The 18,859-nt window shown below is 41.2% G+C and overlaps 1 protein-coding gene across 3 annotated transcripts in view; it reads right to left on the bottom strand.

Annotated features, from left to right (window-relative positions):
* cep104 (centrosomal protein 104) overlaps nucleotides 1-18,859 on the bottom strand; it is a 237,202-nt gene that overhangs the window by 192,009 nt on the left and 26,334 nt on the right. For all 3 annotated transcript variants that reach the window (XR_013500551.1, XM_078239162.1, XM_078239163.1), the window contains exons 8-10: nucleotides 12,021-12,189; nucleotides 1,529-1,684; nucleotides 22-246 (exon numbers count right to left, since the gene is read on the bottom strand). Coding sequence is in view for 2 of the 3 variants with exons in the window: in XM_078239162.1 (XP_078095288.1) it covers nucleotides 22-246; nucleotides 1,529-1,684; nucleotides 12,021-12,189 (550 nt within the window). In the remaining variant the exon portion in view is untranslated. The remainder of the gene's footprint in view (nucleotides 1-21; nucleotides 247-1,528; nucleotides 1,685-12,020; nucleotides 12,190-18,859) is intronic.

Below are 18,859 nucleotides of genomic sequence, written 5' to 3'. Positions count from 1 at the left end.
ATGTTACAGCAGAATACATACCCTTGGAGAAGGTAATCTGGCAGGTGGAGTAGGAGAACCCTGTGGTGTGGGAGACCATTGTGGCTTTTCAGGGGCCTGATATTGTTGTCTCAGGCTTTCTTCAGATGACTCCTGCTGATGGGTTTCCCCAGTTGCTGCAGCTTTTAGCCCCAAAACCTGCTGTTGCTGTTGGATTCTATTGGGGTGATCCACTGGTTCAAGAGGAAACTCAGGAAGCTTTCGGATCTAGAGAGTAGAAAAATGTTCAGGTCATTTAAAATAAAGAACTACATCTGACCAGGAGCCCTGTGAACAATTTTCTGAACTTCAAAATAACTTTAAATATTTTGTAATACCACTTTAATTATTTGCCTTTGATCTTAACAGCCCAAGAGTTCAAAAATAATTTCCAATCTTGGGCATTCAGCTTAATCCAGGCTCAGTTCATAGTCTGTGCTCAAATAGATAGGACAGCAGATATGAAATACCATCAATCTTTATCCAGAGAGAAACAAGAAGAATTACTTCCATTTATATGGCACTAATTCACAATCTCCGAGTGCCTCAAGTGCTTCACAACCAATGATGCACTTTTGAAGTGTAGCTAAATTTGCGATTTAAGAAACACAGCATCAATTTTCACAAGGCAAGATCCCACAACCCACTAGGTGATAATTGACCAGATAAATCAGTTTTGATGTTGGTGGAGGGAAAAATACTGACCATGATACTATAAAGTGCTCCCATGTACTTCTGATAAATAGTACCATTAGATCTTTGACAGTGCCTCAGGCAGTGCAGCACTCCCTCAGTAGTGCACTGTAGTGCTAGCCTAAATCAGAAATTCAAATTTCTGGAGTGAAGCTGAATTCACAACCCTGGAATTAATCAATGCTCCCACTTCCACATGTCATGCAGTGTGGGTCTATTGAACACTGCACACCGATGGACATTGAATGATGATCAGAATAGGATAGGCTGTGATGCTTCCTGCAACTCAGTCTGCCAACATAGCTCAGGGTCGCACAGGATTATGACCATTTGGGTGAGGCACAGCACAAGGCTACTGGTGTCCAATTAGCGTGTGCTAAGTCTTCAAAGAAAGGGGAAGACTGGTGGACAAGTACTTCTTGAAAAGTCTGTCCCCATTTTAAAGTAAGATTCATTAAAACTAATAAATGTTTAAAAACTTAGTCACAGCGTGATGAAGTTTAGCCTTTGGAGCTACAGGATCAGAATTCAGGATTCCATCTACAACAAACAGCACTGCAACTCATCTCCAATGCAATGCCAGACACAATGCACCGCCAGCAGGTTACTGATAAGTGAACATGTTAATCAGAGCCTATTTGATTTCTGACATTATTACAGGCAGGTTTAAAATAAGCTCTCACTGCAATGGCAAATTAGTGACACCCATGCAGTTCACCTCCTGAGACACATCACCATTTACTTAGGGAGGCTGGGTGGGGGTTAATCGAACAGAAGTGAAATATTTGTAACCTGTTATAATCCAATGCATACTGACCATTCCCATGTCTAACAGGTTATGTAACTCCAGTTGCTGGTAAACTTTCATCCTGTAATCGTCCATTTGCTGTTTCTTCTGTTTAGCCAGGTCATAGTCCTCTTTCTCTATTGCACAGCGCTTTTCCACCTCATAACGGCCCAGGCGCTCTCCTACCTGAACAAAACAAAGTTACCTAGTTGCAGAATTATCAATATTCACCTCGGCAATTCACCAAATAAGCATATTGCTTCTTTGAATAGAAAGAACTGTAAGCATTTAGGAATCATGCTCAAACTTCATAAACCTGAACATAAATTACTAATTATTAGGTAGACTTTTGATGCAAGGTTATCGACCTGAAACTTTAACTCAGTTTCTTTCTCTACAAATGCTACCTGACCTGCTGAATGTTTTCCAGCAAAATCTACTTTTATTTCAGGCTTTCAGTATGCATAGTATTTTACTTCTGGATAATTACTACTTATGTTTTCTGCTGATTTTAAGAATGCCTAGTGCTAACCAATGAGATATTAATATTTAAATCGCATCTTTAATGTAATAAAACTTCCATGGTGGCACAGTGACACTGGTTAGCACTGCTGCCTCACTGCACCAGGGACCTGGGTTCAATTCCTTGGGTGCCTGTCTGTGTGGAGTTTGCACTTGTCCCGTGTCTGTGTGGGTTTCCTCTGGACACTCTGGTTTCCCTCCCCCCCACAGTCCATAGATGTGCAGGTTAGGTGGATTGGCCATGGTAAATGCATGGGGGTTACGGGATAGGGCAGGGTGGTGAGCCTGGGTAAGATACTCTATGAGAGACGGTGCAGACTCAATGGACCAAATGGCCTCCTTTTGCACTGTAGGGATTCTATGAGAAGCATTAAATGTGACACAAAACCACACAAGGAGATATTAGGGTGCATGGCCAAAAGCTTGGTCAAAGTAGTGGGTTATAAATCGTGTTTTGAAGGAGGAAAGCAAAAAAGTTTTCAGTGTATGGAACAGAGGCAATTGAAGGCACATTCACCAGGGTTACTCAAGAAGCCAGAATTAAACGAATGCAGACAAATCAAAGGTTTGTGATTCTGGAGATTAGAGATTGCATGTTGCGAGACCATGGAGGGATTTGAGAATAAGGATGAGAATTTGAAAATCAAGACTTTACTTGACTGGGAGGCAATGCAGGTCAGTGAGCACAGGATGTGGTGAGAACTAAGACACAGCAGCAGCTTTTTATAACCTCAAGTTTAGAGACAGGTCGAATATGGGCGACCAAGAGTGCATTAGAATAGTCAAGTCCAAAGGTTATGACGATATGAATGTCAGTTTCAACAGCAGAGGAGCTGAGACAGGAACGAAATCAGGCAACATGACAGAGGAGGAAATATGTAATCTTAATAATTGCAGCAGTCAGGGGTCAGAAGCACATCTTGGGACCAAATATGACACCAAGATTGCTAACATAATGGTTTAATCTCAGGCAATAGCCAGGAATGAAGCTTGGAGCAGGGAGTGAAAACAACGACTTCAGTCTTTGCAGTATTTAACTGCAAGACATTTCTACTCATCCAGTACTGGATGTCAGATAGTTTAACAACAGTGAAATCGTCGAGAGGGGTAGTGGTGAGGCAGAGCTGGGTGTCATCAATGCACACCATGTCTTTGAATGATGGTACCAAAAAGCAGCATTTAGACGAGAAATAGGGAGGGGCTAAGGATAGATTCTTGAGGGACACCAGAGGTAATGCAGGATCCAGAACAGAGCCCATTGCGAGTGATTCTCTGGCTCAGACAGACAGATAAAAATGAGGGTGGAGAGCAAGCCCAGCAGCTGAACAACAGTGGAAAGGCTTTGAAGGAGGATGGCAGGGTCAACCATGTGAAACGCCATACACTAATTGATAAGGGCGAGGATGGAAAGTTTAACTTTGTTGCATTTAATGGGATGTCATATTTGGGGAAAAGAACGCTGGAAATGCTCACCTGCCCTTTATTTGCAGCATTTTCCGCTTTTAAAATGATAGCACCCACAGTATTTGGCTTTTGTATTAATGCATATTAAAAAGCTAATTCATAATCTATTGGCCTAATAGCAATCCACAAAAATGAGACTTGGTGCTTTTTCCTGAGTTTGAGTCCACAAAAACTAGTAACTTTAGTTACTTGAGTCAAAGACGAAACAGAACATTTAGAATCAGCAAATAACTAAAACAAACAAATGCTTCAAGTAAATATTAATCATTTAAAAGTGTCTTCACAACAATGTTAAATCGAGAATTAGTTGCATCCTCTTCACCCACCCATAAAAGTTTGCACATCACGCAACCAATCAACTAGAGGTGTGGTCTATGTTAATTTTGCGTATTGCCACAGACCGGTGGAAAGTTCTCAGAGTCCAATAAACAAGCTGCTGCATTAGTCACTCAGGAACTGTAGTAGACCAACATAAATGCTTTTAGATTTCATTAGGTTTAAACCTTAATTTTCAAATTCAGTTTCCAGGAGTTTTTGCTTAAATTCATATTTTCTCTATCATACAGCGGACCTATTATTTCCAGGTACTAAAAGCGTAGCTTTGCAATAAATTTGCAGAAATATTTCCTTTTTGGTACAATTTCACCTCACGACGGGGCCTGGATGAGATGCTCTTTCATCTGTACAGACTCAATGGGCCGAATGGCCCTTTCTGCACTGTCAGGATTCTCTGGTTCTTGGGGGTTTTGTAACCAGAAGCTTCTTAGAAGGGCATGCTTTGGAGACAGAGGGCTGGCTATACTTGACCTGGTATTGTACAATGAGATAGGATTAATTGATAACCTCAGTTAAGGCACCCCTAAGTAGAAGCAATCATGATATGATTCAATTTTACATTAAGTTTGAGGGAGAAGAAAAAAGAGCGCATGCATCCAAGACTGGCATTCTAAATTTAAATAAGGGCAACTATGAGGACATGAAAGTACAGCTAGCTCGAGTGAACTGGCAAATATGCTCAAGGGATAGATCAGCAGTGGCAGACATTTTCAGGGATATTTCAGAATATACAGAACAGAGACATCCTAATGAGGAAGAAAAATTCCAAAGGAAGGGCCCATCATTTGTGGTTAACTAAAAAAATTAAAGACAGTTTTAAGCTCAAAGAAAAAGCACAAAACAAGTGACAGGCCAGATCAGAAAGAATAGCAAAGAATGACAGAAGGGAAAAACTAGAGTACGAGAAAAAGCTAGCCAATAATATAAAGATGAACAGGGAGAGTTTCCATCATTTTTTTAAAAAATAGTGCCAGTCCTATAGAAAGTGTGTTTGGCAAATTAGTAATAGAAAGTAGGGCTATTGCGGATGAATTAAACAGGTATTTTGCATCTGTCTTTACTATAAAGGACACAAGTAACATCCCAGAAATAGCTATAACTCAGGAAATGGAAGGGGGGGAAGAACTGAAGAAAATTACAATCAGGGAATTGGTACTGAGCAAATTGTTGGGTCTGTGAGCTGACAAATCCCTCAGTCCAGAAAGGTCTTGAAAGATGTGGTTAATGATATAGTTAATGCAATGGTTTTATTATCCAAAATTCCTTAGACTCAGGGAGAGTTCCATGAGATTGACAGGTAGCAAATGTAACTCCTTTACTCAAAAAGGGAGGGAGACAGAAAGTATGAGCCGGTTCGCCTGACATCTGTCACAGGGAAAATGTCATTATTAAAAGGTGTTATAGCAGGGCACTTAGAAAACTTCAAGGCAATCAGGCAAAGTCAACATGGTTTTGTGAAAGGGAAATCACTAAGGTGCCACATCAAAGGTTATTGCAGAAAATAAAAGCTCAAGTGTAGGGGCAACATATTGGCGTGGATAAAAGATTGGCTAGCTAACAGGAAACAAATGTTTTTTTAGTTGGCAGGACGTGATGAGTCGCATTCTACAGAGATCAGTGCTGGGGTCTCAACCGTTTACAATTTATATAAAACACTTGTGTGAAGGGCTGAAGGTATGGCTGCTGAATTTGCTGATGACACAAGGATAGGTAGGAAAGTAACTTGCGAAGACGAATAAGGGGGCTACAAAGGGACATGGATAGGTGAAGTGAGTAGGCAAAAATCTGTCAAATGGAGTATTACTTGGGCAAATATGAAATTGTCCATTTTGGCAGGAGAATAAAACAAAGACTCTCAGACACCAAGTGAAAAAAGAATACAACCAGATAAAGCTCACTCTACTCTCCCCACCAACATCTCAGCCACAAGAAAGCATTTGTTTCTAAACCAGTGACATTTTCTCAATTCCCTATGATAACCATTGTTTTTGCCAGTGAAATAGTAAATTTGTACAAAATTGGAGACATTTTTATGCTGCAGGGCTACATCCGCTAGGAAATAGATAGAGACTGCCCAAACCTATTGCATATAAACATATGAACTAGGAGGAGTAGGCCACTCTGCCCTTCCAACTGCTTCGGCATTCAATGAGATCATGGCTGATCTAATTGTAACCTCAACTCCATATTCCTGACTACCCCCAATAACCTTTCAGCCCATTGCTCATCAAGAATCAATCTACCTCTGCCTTAAAAATGTTTGATGTGGAGATGCCGGTGTTGGATTGGGGTGGGCGTGGTAAGAAGTCTCACAACACCAGGTTAGAGTCCAAAGGTTTATTTGGAATCACAAACTTTCGGAGCGCTGTTCCTTCGTCACGTGAGTGGTGAAGGAGCAGCGCTCTGAAAGTTTGACATTCCAAATAAACCTGTTGGACTTTAACCTGGTGTTGAGAAACTTCTTAAAAATGTTTAAAAGTCTTTGCGTCTGCTGCCTTTTGATGAGAGTTACAAGTTCTCATGACCCTCAGAAAACAAAACTCTCATCATTCTTAAATGGGCAACCCCTTGGGTTTGAACTGTGACCCCAAGTTCTAAATCCTCGAACAAGAGGAAACAGCGCTTTTCAGATTCACCCTGTTAAGACCCCTCAGGATCTTGCATGTTTCAATCAAGTCACCTCTTACTCATCTAACCTCCAGCATATACAATGTTGGAAACAGTTAGTTTTAAATAATTTTTTTAAAAATTTGTGGATATTTTTGTGCTTCTGTATAAAAAAGGGTTAAAACTTCAGTTAGCTCATATGAAACAAAGGTGCCTGCATGTCTGAGTTTTGGTTTCACTTTAAACTGTGCCTGCATTGAAATGAAAGGGTTACGACGTACAAGCAATTAGAATTTTAAAACAACGAAGCTGTCGCTTAGGAGCCCTAGGCCATGTTGAAAAACATAAGCACTTATGGTTCAGTTGGAACCTGTACCCAAGAAAATAGCAGCTCTCATGGCAACTGCCAGTAAAGGCAGGACAATGAAGTAAGGGGAAAGAAACAAGTCCCAGCAGCTGAAGAACAGATAGTTCTAGAAACCAGGGAACGAGAAAAAAAAGAGTCCCAGAAAGACTGAAGTCATGGGGATAAAGAACTGGAATCTGAACAAAGTACTTATTGGCTAAAGTTAAAGGAAGGGGCAGATAGAGGCTCCTAGTTAATGACTGAGCTGAAAGGTGTAGACCTGGAGACGTTGGCTAGCAAGAAGCCAGGCATCTGAAGTAATCATAAGGTCAGCGACATCTTAATATAGCCTGTGAAGGAATACTGTTCCACTGGCATGGTTGGGTATCCAAGAGATTGTGTGGAAGCTTGAAATCCAAGGCAGAGCAATTGTGAAAGGAGACTGAAATCTTGGAAGTGGATCCTTGGTGATGACATCTGAGAAAAAGCCCGGTGTGAGAAAATTTTAAGAAGTGATTTTTGAGAGTGGAATTTGAAAGCCAGAGTTCCAGTGAAACCAGAGTTCCACTGAGACCAGTTGGCTGGGTGTGATAAGCATCTGGGGAGGAATTTGATGACAAATCCATAGAAGTTGTATTGAGTGGCATCTGCCGCTTAGTTTCAGAGTGTGGTGTGTCAGTCCACAACTGGCCTGTTGGTTTACATGGGCTGTGTACTCACTGGAGACATTATAGTACGAGATATATTTTAGAACTTGTAAATTTGTGAAGATATAGATATAGGGCGAAGGAGTATTATATTAAGTCAATTTTTCACATTTAATAAATGTTTTATTATTTTGTTCAAAGTTAATAGGCAGTCCTGTGACTCTGTTCATCCACATCTCTAAACAAGAAAATAAAAATTACAGACTTTTGAGCCAGAGTTCCATTCTGGGCCTGACTGTCCAGTAGTAACATTAGTTGGAATCATAACAACATGATTAGGCTTTCCATCCTTTCGGCATCACACAACCGGTCCATGCCAGGTAATTTAGTAAATCTTCTCCAAACTGCTTCAAATGCATTTACTCATTTCCTTAAATAAGGAGGTCAATACTGTATTGTACAGTATGTGGTCTCACCAATACCTTGTATAACTGCAGCATAACTTCCTTACTTCTGCATTCAATTCTACTTGCAATAACCGATAACATTCGATCAGCTTTCCTAATTACTTGGTGTACTAACCTTTCACAATTCACACACCAGGGCACCCAGATCCCTCTACACAGTGGCTACATCTAGATTCCTTGGCATCTCAAAGCTATCACAGCATGTAGGACCCTCACAAGGGGGGGGAGGGGGGGGGGAAAGAAGAGAGTGTGTGTGGGGGGGGAGGATTGTGTGTGTACAGCATTAAACCCGCTGCTCCGCCAGTTCCCGGGTCCTTTTCTAATTCCTGACATTTCTATATTCCAACGAAGCCCAACAGAGTTAAGAATACAACCAAAGTGATTCCTCCTTCCAGGGCTGAATGGTACTGAGACCTACTGCTGCTGTAGTTAAGGATATACAAGCTTCTTGTTTTAAGCATACCAACCATGACAGAGAATGAAACGTATTAACCATTAATTTCATTGAAAGAATGTAGTGCAATGAGGTCACCTTTTAGCATACACACCTGGTCAAGAATACAATGGATTCAATGTATAGACACCTGTTTCCCCTAAGGTTTTGCTATTTTACTTGGAAACTATTGCTTCTCTTCTAAACCACAAGTCTGACCAAAGAAATCACATGAATCTGCAAATAACTACATTTTACAGACTCCTTCAATTTGATACATCATGACTTATTTTTTGAAAAGTCAGACATTAATCACACGTATAGCTTAGTACACAAGTAGCTTACCCTTAGGTTACGTGGCTCCCTCAACAAACTGCTCACTGCCAACTCAACCCGCCATACTACTAGTGCTTGTATTTATTTTGAAGCTTTCGCCTATGTGCTTCACAAGAGTGTTACCAGACACAATCTGAGAGCCAGGTAAGGAAAGGCAAGCAGAGGTTGGTTTTAAGGAGAGTCCTAAAGAAGGAAAGAGAGGCAAAGGTTTAGAGGGGGAATTCCATAACTGCCAATGGTGGAGTAATGAAAATTGGGATTGAGGCTTGAATTGAAGGCTGAGATTAAATGCATGGGGTTACGGGCATAGGGCCTAGGTGGGATTGTGGTCAGTGCAGACTTGATGAGCCGAATGGCCTCCTTCTGCACTGTATGATTCTATGAGATCTCAGAGGGCTGTATGAATGGTGAGGTTATTGAAGAATTTATAAAGAAGGATGAGAATTTAAAGGAAGACTTTACTGCAATTCTATCTGTAATGTTTTGCTGTTGCCTATTACAACTTCTCTGGACTAACTTTTCTTATTCACATGTCCCCTCACCATTGCCTTTTGCCTTGCCCCATCATCCCATTTGACATTTAATCACTATTGCCTTTCACCCTAATACAGATTTTCCTTTTTGTCTTCTCCTTGCCACCCTTTTCCATACCTCGGTGCTTCTAACAGATGTTCACTTCTAATGCCTTCCAATGCTGATGAAAGGACACTGAATTGAAACCTTCACTTCTCTTTCCATAAATATTGCATCACCTGAGTGTTTCGCACTTTTCCTGAAAATATAACAGAATTCTGTACCTTGTGCTCCCTGCCAATATCAGCACCAGTACACCAGTTTATCTCACAAAAACTGTACAAGAGAGATAATGGTCATAATTCTAAGTTAATCAGATGTTGGGGGTTGTATTGGCCAGGATATTGTGAAACTCTCACTATTTTGCAAGTTGTAACATGAAATCTTTCATGTCAAAATACAATAAAAATGTTATCTCCAAGATATTCTCTGCCCACTGAAGTGGTGGAGGCTACCTCATTGAAGATGTTTAAATCACGGATAGATGGATTCCTGATCGGTAAGGGAATTAGGGGTTATAGGGATCAGGCAGGTAAGTGGAACTGATCCACTTCAGATCAGCCATGATCTTATTGAATGGCGGGGCAGGCTCGAGGGGCCAGATGGCCTACTCCTGCTCCTATTTCTTATGTTCTTATATTTTCAATCAAATACAGAGACTATCATTAATCACTCACGACCCACATTCCCCTTCCTTACCCTAATCCTGACCCATTCTATATCGGTCCCTGGGAAAGGGAAGAAGAAATTTCTTTCAGTTCACTTACAACTGCATTATTAAAGTTCCAAGAACATTTCTCAGAAAAAGCTAGAAATACTCGGTGATGCAACATTTATGGAATGAGAAACATTTCTTCAACTGTTGACATAATCACACCTTCACCTCTACCTTTGATGTCATAGTCCCTAATAAAAACATTACCTGGAAATGACCAGGACGACAGAGTCCTCATCTCTTGCTCCTTTAAGTGCAATTGGCGCAGCCTTGAAAGGATACAGTAGGCAACTGGTTTAGCGCCTACTGCATGATCTGGCTGGAATACAAACTGCTCAATATTCCCCTTTTCTGTACTGCAAATAGTCTGCTTAATTCTCTCACCCTCATTCCCTACACTCTCACCTCCAACAACAAATGCGAGGAGCTCATGGGCTTGTCAGTAAGATAGAGACAAACCAATCAGCTGCCTCGGATCTACAATAGCCCCTGGTCAAGCAACACCTTGCTCTTGAAATTCTCATCCTGGTTTTCAACTCCCTCCATGGCCTCACCCTTTCCTTGCCTATAATCTCGAGTCCCTCAACCCTAAGCAATATCTGTGCTCCTCTAACTCTGCCCACTTGTGCACCCCAATCCGAATTCTTCCACCATTGTCAGCCATTCCTTCAGTTGCCTAAATCCCAACCTATGAAACGCGCTCTCTACATCTCTCCATCTCTTTTTCCTCTTTAAGAAGCTCCTCAAAATCAGCCACTTTGTCCAAGCTTTAGGTCATCTGACTTCATATCTACTTATGAGGTTAGGTGTCCTTCTTTGTTTTTATAATACTCCAGTAAAGCAAACTCAGAGTTTTGTTAAAGGTATTAAATAAATATATCATTTGTGGGTGGTATGGTGGCACAATGGTTAGCACTGCTGCCTCTCAACACCAGAGACCCAGGTTTGATTACAGCCTTGGGTGACTGTCAGTGTTGAGATGTACATCTCATTGTCTGCGTAGGTTTCCTCCAGATGCTCCATTTCCTCCCACAGTCCAAAGATATGTAGGTTAGGTGGATTAGCCATGGCAAATGTGCAGGGTTAGGGGGATAGGGTTGGGGAGGAGGGGGGTGATCTTTTGAAGAGTCCTTCTGCACTGTAGAGTGTCTATGGATTGAGGACACCTCCAACAATGCAACATTCCCTCAGTATTGCACTGGAGTGTCAACTTAGATTCGTGTTCAAAGACTGAAGTGAAACTTGAATCCATGAAATCCTGACTGAAAGGACTGGGGCGGGCGGCACAGTAGCACAGTGGTTAGCACTGCTGCTTCACAGCTCCAGGGACCTGGGTTCGATTCCCGGCTTGGGTCACTGTCTGTGTGGAGTTTGCACATTCTCCTCGTGTCTGCGTGGGTTTCCTCCGGGTGCTCCGGTTTCCTCCCACAGTCCAAAGATGTGTGGGTTAGGTTGATTGGCTGTGCTAAAATTGCCCTTAGTGTCCTGAGATGCGTAGGTTAGAGGGATTAGTGGGTAAAATATGTAGGGATATGGGGGTAGGGCCTGGTTGGGATTGTGGTCAGTGCAGACTCGATGGGCCGAATGGCCTCTTTCTGTACTGTAGGGTTTCTATGATTTCTATAGAACATTTGAGCCAAAACTGACACTTTAGTGCCAAAGTTTAAAACATCTTTTTATCCACCTAGTTCTGAAAAAAAACTTCTTTATAAGTGTTTGAGTGCTCTAGCGAGTCATATTTGAACCATTTCCACGGTGCTGACAATTTTGATTAACTGTTGAGGCATTAAGAACCCTTCAATGGAATTGTGCCATTGAGCCATGATTGCTAATTCCAAAACAATTTCTTCCTAAAATCTATACATTATGAATGATAAACTATCAAGACAGAAATGCAAATAATTAGTGCAATCATGGCTTTTTAATAGTCAAACAATGGTTGGATAGATTTCACACCTTAATCATGCAAAAAAATCAATCCCTCATATCGTCTGATATGCAAATCATAATTGTGATAATGTCCTAATCTACAATGCGATTGTTCCTTAACATGCTTGATATTTAATTACATTTTACCTTCTGAAGATCAGCTATGGCCTGTTTTAGTTTCTTTGCAAAATCATAACGCTCATGCTTAACTGCTTCATGTTTCTCTTCATCCAATTTACGTATTATTTGGGCCACCTCGGGATCCTGGTACATATCAAAGGCGAGGTCATCCAGGGGCGAAATAATCTCAGATTTACTGAAAGCAAAGCAGTAACAACTACCGTTTAATGAATGAAACAACTTTAAATAATCCATTGTAATGTAAATAAAAGAAATCATAATATACTGTGCATGTGATTCTTTCCCCAGTTGGCTGTGGAAGGCACACAGCTAAACCTGCAAATACACATTCAACAGGTGGTCACTGGTAATCCAGAACTCTACCTGCTTTTTCTAGCCAAGACATTAAGATTTATCTCAGACCTCAGACAAGACCAGTTAACATTGAGCAGACAGAGAGAGAATAAAGTGCATTTTTAAAAATATATTTTACAAGTGGAAAAAAATGAAGCACAACACGAAGCTAAAAATACACAAAATCATCAACCAGCTGGTTAGCAGCATCCTGCTCTCATACGCCTGTGATCATGAACTATCCAGAGAACAATGGGCCAAACCAACCAGAGTCCACATTTTCACCAGCTTTTCCACTCCTGTGTTACAATGTTTAGTGCTTCAAACTTGGTCTTTTTATCTCTGGGAACTGAGCTTGAAAAAAAGAATCGAAGTCAGGGTGATTTAATGTTTCCTGATATCAAGCTGGAAGGGCCTGAAATATAACGAGTGCTGCCAGTTCCAACTCATTTATTTCATGCGGCTCCCAAAGATGACAGCAATGTTGGAAGCAAGCCTGCAAGCAACACAGTGGCAACTGACCACCAAAAAAATCCTTAGGTAGAGGTGGACAGGTGGGCCAGCAGGCAAACAACTCTGATCCTTCAATCAACTTTCTGCATCAGGGATGGCAAATCCAAAGTAAAACCTCAAAAGGAGGAGACTCCCCCTCAGCTTTAAGCAGTCTGATTAGCCACCCTCCCTCCCCCATAACCAACAAACTCTACATTGTGGGATTGCAGTTGCTGTTGTAATGTTTGCCAACAGTTAGCAACTTGTCGTGCTCCACATGTGCCGTCAAATACAGCAATCTGAAAGCTGCCATCAGTGATAACCTGCTCCTCTACAGAGTGCATTGTTGCACTCCCCACAGAATCATGATTTGACGTTAACTTCCACTTTTAAACAATCAATCTGACTACCTGAGATTCTCCAAATCTGCCCACAACAAAGCCAGGTGTCCCTTTCACTATTTTCAAGTGTGAAATCTGGCATCTGGTTTTCATTATGACTTGATCTGGGCTCCACAGTTCCCATGGCAACGAGGTCATTTAGGCTTATGTTGAACTGAACAAGTAGGAGATCACATGCCCAATTCCATTCTCTAATTTACCTAGAATTCAAGAGACAGTTCAAAACATCTTATAAAACTTTACACTTGTAACAATTAAATTTAATTTAAATAACACCAGCTGTCAGGCTGGGATTTGAACTCCAGAGCACCAGCGCAGGCCTCCATATTAAGTTGGTCGAGTTTGTTTACCACGATGCCAAAGACCAAACGATTAACATGAATTATGAACAGCAATGATCCTTGTGGAATGCGACTTCCAAGCTTCTACCACACTTTAGTCCCATGCTCTGCTTTTTGCCTCGAAGCCGGTTAGAAATTCAATCTGCTATTTATCCCCTCACTCCACATTCTGACCTTCATCCACTAGTCTATCTTGGGGCACCTAATCAAAAACCTTTCAAAAAGCCAAAATAAATGACACCTCAGTCCTACAAGCCTATTAGATTGTTCCAAGCTTTCGAAACTGATCCAACTTTTAACTGAAAAGGAAAAATGGGCTGGGTTACAGAAAAGTCAGACAAACTGGAAACATTTAACAACTGTTTCTCTCTCCACAGGTGCTCCCAGATCTGCTGGGTTTTTCCAGCATTTTCTGTTTTTATTTCTGATTTCCAGCATATGCAGTATTTTGCTTTTAGTTCAATGTTTAGGATGCTCCTCACTGCCATCCCTTAAGTGTTCAGTTAATCTAGCACAGGTAGTACACACAGGAAGCAATTAATTTTTACAAGAGAAACAATTTGTGAGCAATTTGTAGGCAAATAATCAATTCAGTCAACACAAAAGGATATTCAGTGGGACTTATTTAAATTGACTTTGATGGAAGAGTGTAAATTAACACAAGCAAATGACTGTTGCTAAGAGATCATGGGAAATCCTGCCAAGGTCGACAGAGGAATGTAAATACAGTATGAATAGATATGGACATTGAAAAACATTGGATTAAAACTTTATCTGAAAATATTCAGTAAACGGGAGAACATGTACACAATACCATTAAAAAACAATAAACAGTGAGCTGCGACAGAGCACAACATTAATAACTGGATTGTGAACAATTTGAATATATATTCTTGCTAAATTCTATGCTTCTGCTTGCCTTTAACAATTGCAGTGGCTTGTGTAAGTAACCTTGAGACAGAAAGTATTGAAGAAAAAAAATCAGTATCTCGGTGCAAGTCACAATGTAAAAATACCCTCAAACAAAGGAAATTATCTACAAATACAAGACCATATTAGGAAGAGAATAGCTAAAACATTAGTTCAGGGTTTGCAAAAAGCACAAGCTTTCCTCGTGTCCATTCAGCTGGTGTAAACAAAACACAGTGACATCCTCGGACAACAGGTTGATGAGCAATACTGTTTACTCACCAGAGAACAAAAAGTAAAGTTTATTTTAAAGTGTACTAATTTTAATTCAATAAACAAATAAATAAAAAGGACTCTAAAGGGCAGTGCAGATCATATACCAAGATTCAGTATGTGGAGGTTGGTGGAAATGGAGACCATCTATTTCCACAACTGCAGGAAGCGTCTGTGCTTTAGTCACTCCAGATCAGTCATTGAGCTACAGTGTGGGGGCGGAGGAAAAAAAAGTGAGGAGGAGGGGACTTTTTGGATCATTTTAGACACAAGACAGTCTCACACCCCAGAGAAAAGTAAAGTAGTCAGAAAGGTAAAACTGTGACCGCCGAGGAGCCAGTTAGAAGGGACTTAGGTGCGATCAAGGAGTACCATAAACACTGGTCCAGTTCAGCGACAGCCCCTACCTGCAAGGACAAGGAGAAAGACTGCAGCACAGCCACAATGCAGACTAAGGCACCAATGGCTTGGGAATGCGGTGCAACGAGCGCAATTTAGGTTCTATAATTAGGCGAATTTTCAGTGTTCGATGCAGTCATGAACAAGAGTCCCAAAGTGGTGTGTTGCCTACCCGATGGGTAGGGATATCTCAAGGCAACTCAAGATTTCGGAAACGGAGAAGAAAAGGTTGATCTACACTGGAACAAATGACATAGATAGGACCTTGAGGATAATAATCTCTGGATTAATGCCAGAGCCACATGTAAACTGGCATAGAGAGACAGAGATCTGGAGAACCAACACGTGGCTAAAGGGACAGGCTCCATCCAAAGCAGAATGGAACCAATGCTCCTGTGGAAAGAATAAACAGGGAGGCAAAGGTTTTAAATTACCAAGAGCAGGGAAGCAATCCACAGGAAATGTAACAAGCCGAAATAAAAATGAAACCCAGCTTTTCAAAGTAAGTTAATTGTCTCCAAAAATTCAAGATTTCATGCTTGCCCTATTACCCTTTTTCCCTCATTCACGGTGACAGCATTTTCCATAAACATTGCATTAGATTCCCTACATAACCTGCCTCATTTCCTCCTCCCGCGTGTACTCTTCTAAAATTAGTTTTCCTCCAATCTAGAAAACAGAAAAGAAACCAGAAAAGAAAGTGCAAGGCAGACTGAACTAAAGGAATGGGACACAGACGTCGAGAATATGAATAAGAATAACCCGTAATGAAACAGGGGAACTGCAGGCAATATGTAGCGAGGAATCAGATATTTTAGGGAACACAGAGACAAAACTACAAAAAGATCAGGCAGGAGTGATACTCTGGATATGGTTAAAGATAAAAATTTACAAAAGCTGTTGTAGTAGGTTGGAGGAAAACCAATTTAGAAGAGTACATGAGGGAGGAGGAAATAAGGCAGACTGTTTATAGAATCTAATGTAATGTTTATAGAAAATGCTGCCAACATGGATGAGAAAAAAAAAGGGCAAAAGGACAAAAATGAAATCTTAAAGATTTGGAGTCAATTAACTTTCTTTAAAAAGCTGCGTTTTAAAGAGTGTAACTAAAGCCTACAAGACTATCACAGCTACTGTGCTTCCAAAAATCAAAATAAATTAACAAGTGGATTGCAACCGCTTGGCACTGCATAATGTATACTGCAATAATACACAGATCTTGTAATTCAGTTAGTTTGAGATCAGGGAAAATAATTCAAAACATACATGGAATTTTCACAGTCAATCACCTTCTGCAAAAGACAAAACAAACTAAGAATTCAGCCATTCAGATTGTAGCATATGTATGTTTTTTTTCTTGTTTTTGAGTGTTATATTTTTATGATTATTTTCAGAGGTATACTTAAGGAGAATGGCACACAAATAATACATAGCTTCTAGTTTATTAATATTTCAATTTAACAATCCATTTCAAGGAAATATTGCTTTGGAGAAAGGCAGAGGTGTGACTGGTGACAGGATTTTTGGGGTAAGATTGAATTTAAAGTACTTTTTCGCGGGTGTTAGTTATTTATTTAATTATTTTAAAATTTTGGCGCAAAACCGGCAGTGGCCGCGGGGTTTACTGGGAAGGGTCTTTTGAGTTTTTTTTAGTGCACGGGAGGTTTAAAAGGCAGTCCCCACTATCTAAGGGGCAGCGTTGGGAGCGGGCAGCGGAGTGAGAGGGAGCTGAGTGAGAACTGAGGGAGCTGAGTGAGAACTGAGGGGCTTTGGCTCATCGGGCTTAGGCAGAAAGGGCGAGCAGGGGTGAGTTTCTTATTTTTTTTATTTATTTCGAATTTACTTTTCTCTGTGTACCTTGGAAGAAAGGGTGAAATATGAGTGTTAAGCCAGTGTGGTGCTCGCAGTGCAGTATGTGGGAGGTCCTGGGGCACCTGGCCTCCCGGACATCCACATCTGTGAGGGGTGTGTCGAGCTGCGGTTCCTGAGGGCCCGTGTTAGGGAGCTGGAACTGCAGCTTGACGATCTTAGGCAGGTGAGGGAGAATGAGGAGGTGATAGACAAGAGCTATCATCAGGTGGTCACACCAGGGCCACGGGAGGAGGCCAAGTGGGTGACAGCCAGGAAGGGTAAAACACGGGTGATTGAGAGCACCCCGGTGGAAGTGCCCCTACATAACAAGTACTCCTGTCTGAGTACTGTTGGAGGGGACAGCCCATCTGGGGGAAGCAGCAGTGGCCGTGTCTCCGGGGTGGAGTCCGGCCCTGTAACTCAGAGGGCTAAGGAAAGGAGGAGGAAGGCGGTATTAATCGGGGACTCGACAGTCAGGGGGACGGACAGGCGATTTTGCGGAGGCAGGCGGGAGTCTCGCATGGTGGTCTGCCTCCCTGGGAGTACTCGTTGGAGTTTAGAAGGATGAGGGGTGATCTTATAGAGACATATAAGATAATGAAGGGGCTGGATAGGGTAGAGGTGGAGAGATTCTTTCCATTTAGAAGGGAAACCAGAACCAGAGGGCACAGCCTCAAAATAAGGGGGGGCCGGTTCAGAACAGAGTTGAGGGGGAACTTCTTCTCTCAGAGGGTAGTGAATCTCTGGAATTCTCTGCCCATTGAAGTGGTGGAGGCTTCCTCGTTGAATATGTTTAAATCACGGGTAGATAGTTTTCTGATCGATAAGGGAATTAGGGGATATGGGGAGCAGGCGGGTAAGTGGAACTGATTCGCTTCAGATCAGCCATGATCTTGTTGAAAGGCGGGGCAGGCTCGAAGGGCCAGATGGCCTACTCCTGCTCCTATTTATGTTCTTATAAGTCTCAGGTCACAATCGAGAGTAAACACATTCTTTCTCCAAGTGAATCGCCATGAACTTGACAAAACTAACCAATCATTAATTATCAGTGGGTCGTTTCTAGAAGCATGAAGTTCATTTTTAAAAATAGTGAATGCTGCTTTTGTTCGGTGACACGATTTTGCTTCCAAGTCACACAATTAAAGGTCAGAACGGGGGCAGGGGCTAGAAGGGAGAGGGGAGAGCTTTAAATTTTAGGTTTACCATTTGGAATGGCACAATGCGCTCCAGGTATTCATTAAGAATATACTATTACACTGAAAGAAAGTCACTTGCATCTCCAAATCAGTATAAAAAGAAAAAATATTTTTATATCATGTCTTTCACAAACTCAGGGTGTCCAAAATGCTTTAAAAGCAATTAAGTATTTTTGAAGTGTATTCACTGTTAAAAGAAGGCCTTGCATTTATATAGTGTTTTTCATGACCATCGAACATCTCAATGTTTTTCAGCCAACCAAAGTATATTTAAAGTGTCAGGTGGTAATGTAGTTTCATCATTGAACACAAACTAAATTAAAAAGTTTAGTTAAACTCATTAAAATTTTGGGAAAGGCAGGAATATATTGCAGTTTTTCATCTGTAACTTAGCTGGTAGCACTCTCATCTCTGAAGAAAGACACCGTGGGTTCACATTCCAATCCAGAACTTCAAAAAAATCAAGGCCAAAACTCCATTGAAATACTTCTCGGATGAAACATTTAACTGAGTCCCTGTCTGTCCTCTCAGGTGGACATGGCATTATTTCTAAGTGCAAGAGAGATATTATCCTGAGTACCCTGGCCCATATTTCTCTCTCAATTAACAGCACATAAACATCTTCTCTGTCTGTTATCACATGGCAATGT

Source organism: Mustelus asterias, chromosome 22, assembly GCF_964213995.1.
Source record: "Mustelus asterias chromosome 22, sMusAst1.hap1.1, whole genome shotgun sequence".
Taxonomy (NCBI): domain Eukaryota; kingdom Metazoa; phylum Chordata; class Chondrichthyes; order Carcharhiniformes; family Triakidae; genus Mustelus; species Mustelus asterias.
This window is presented reverse-complemented; position numbering and strand designations above follow the sequence as displayed.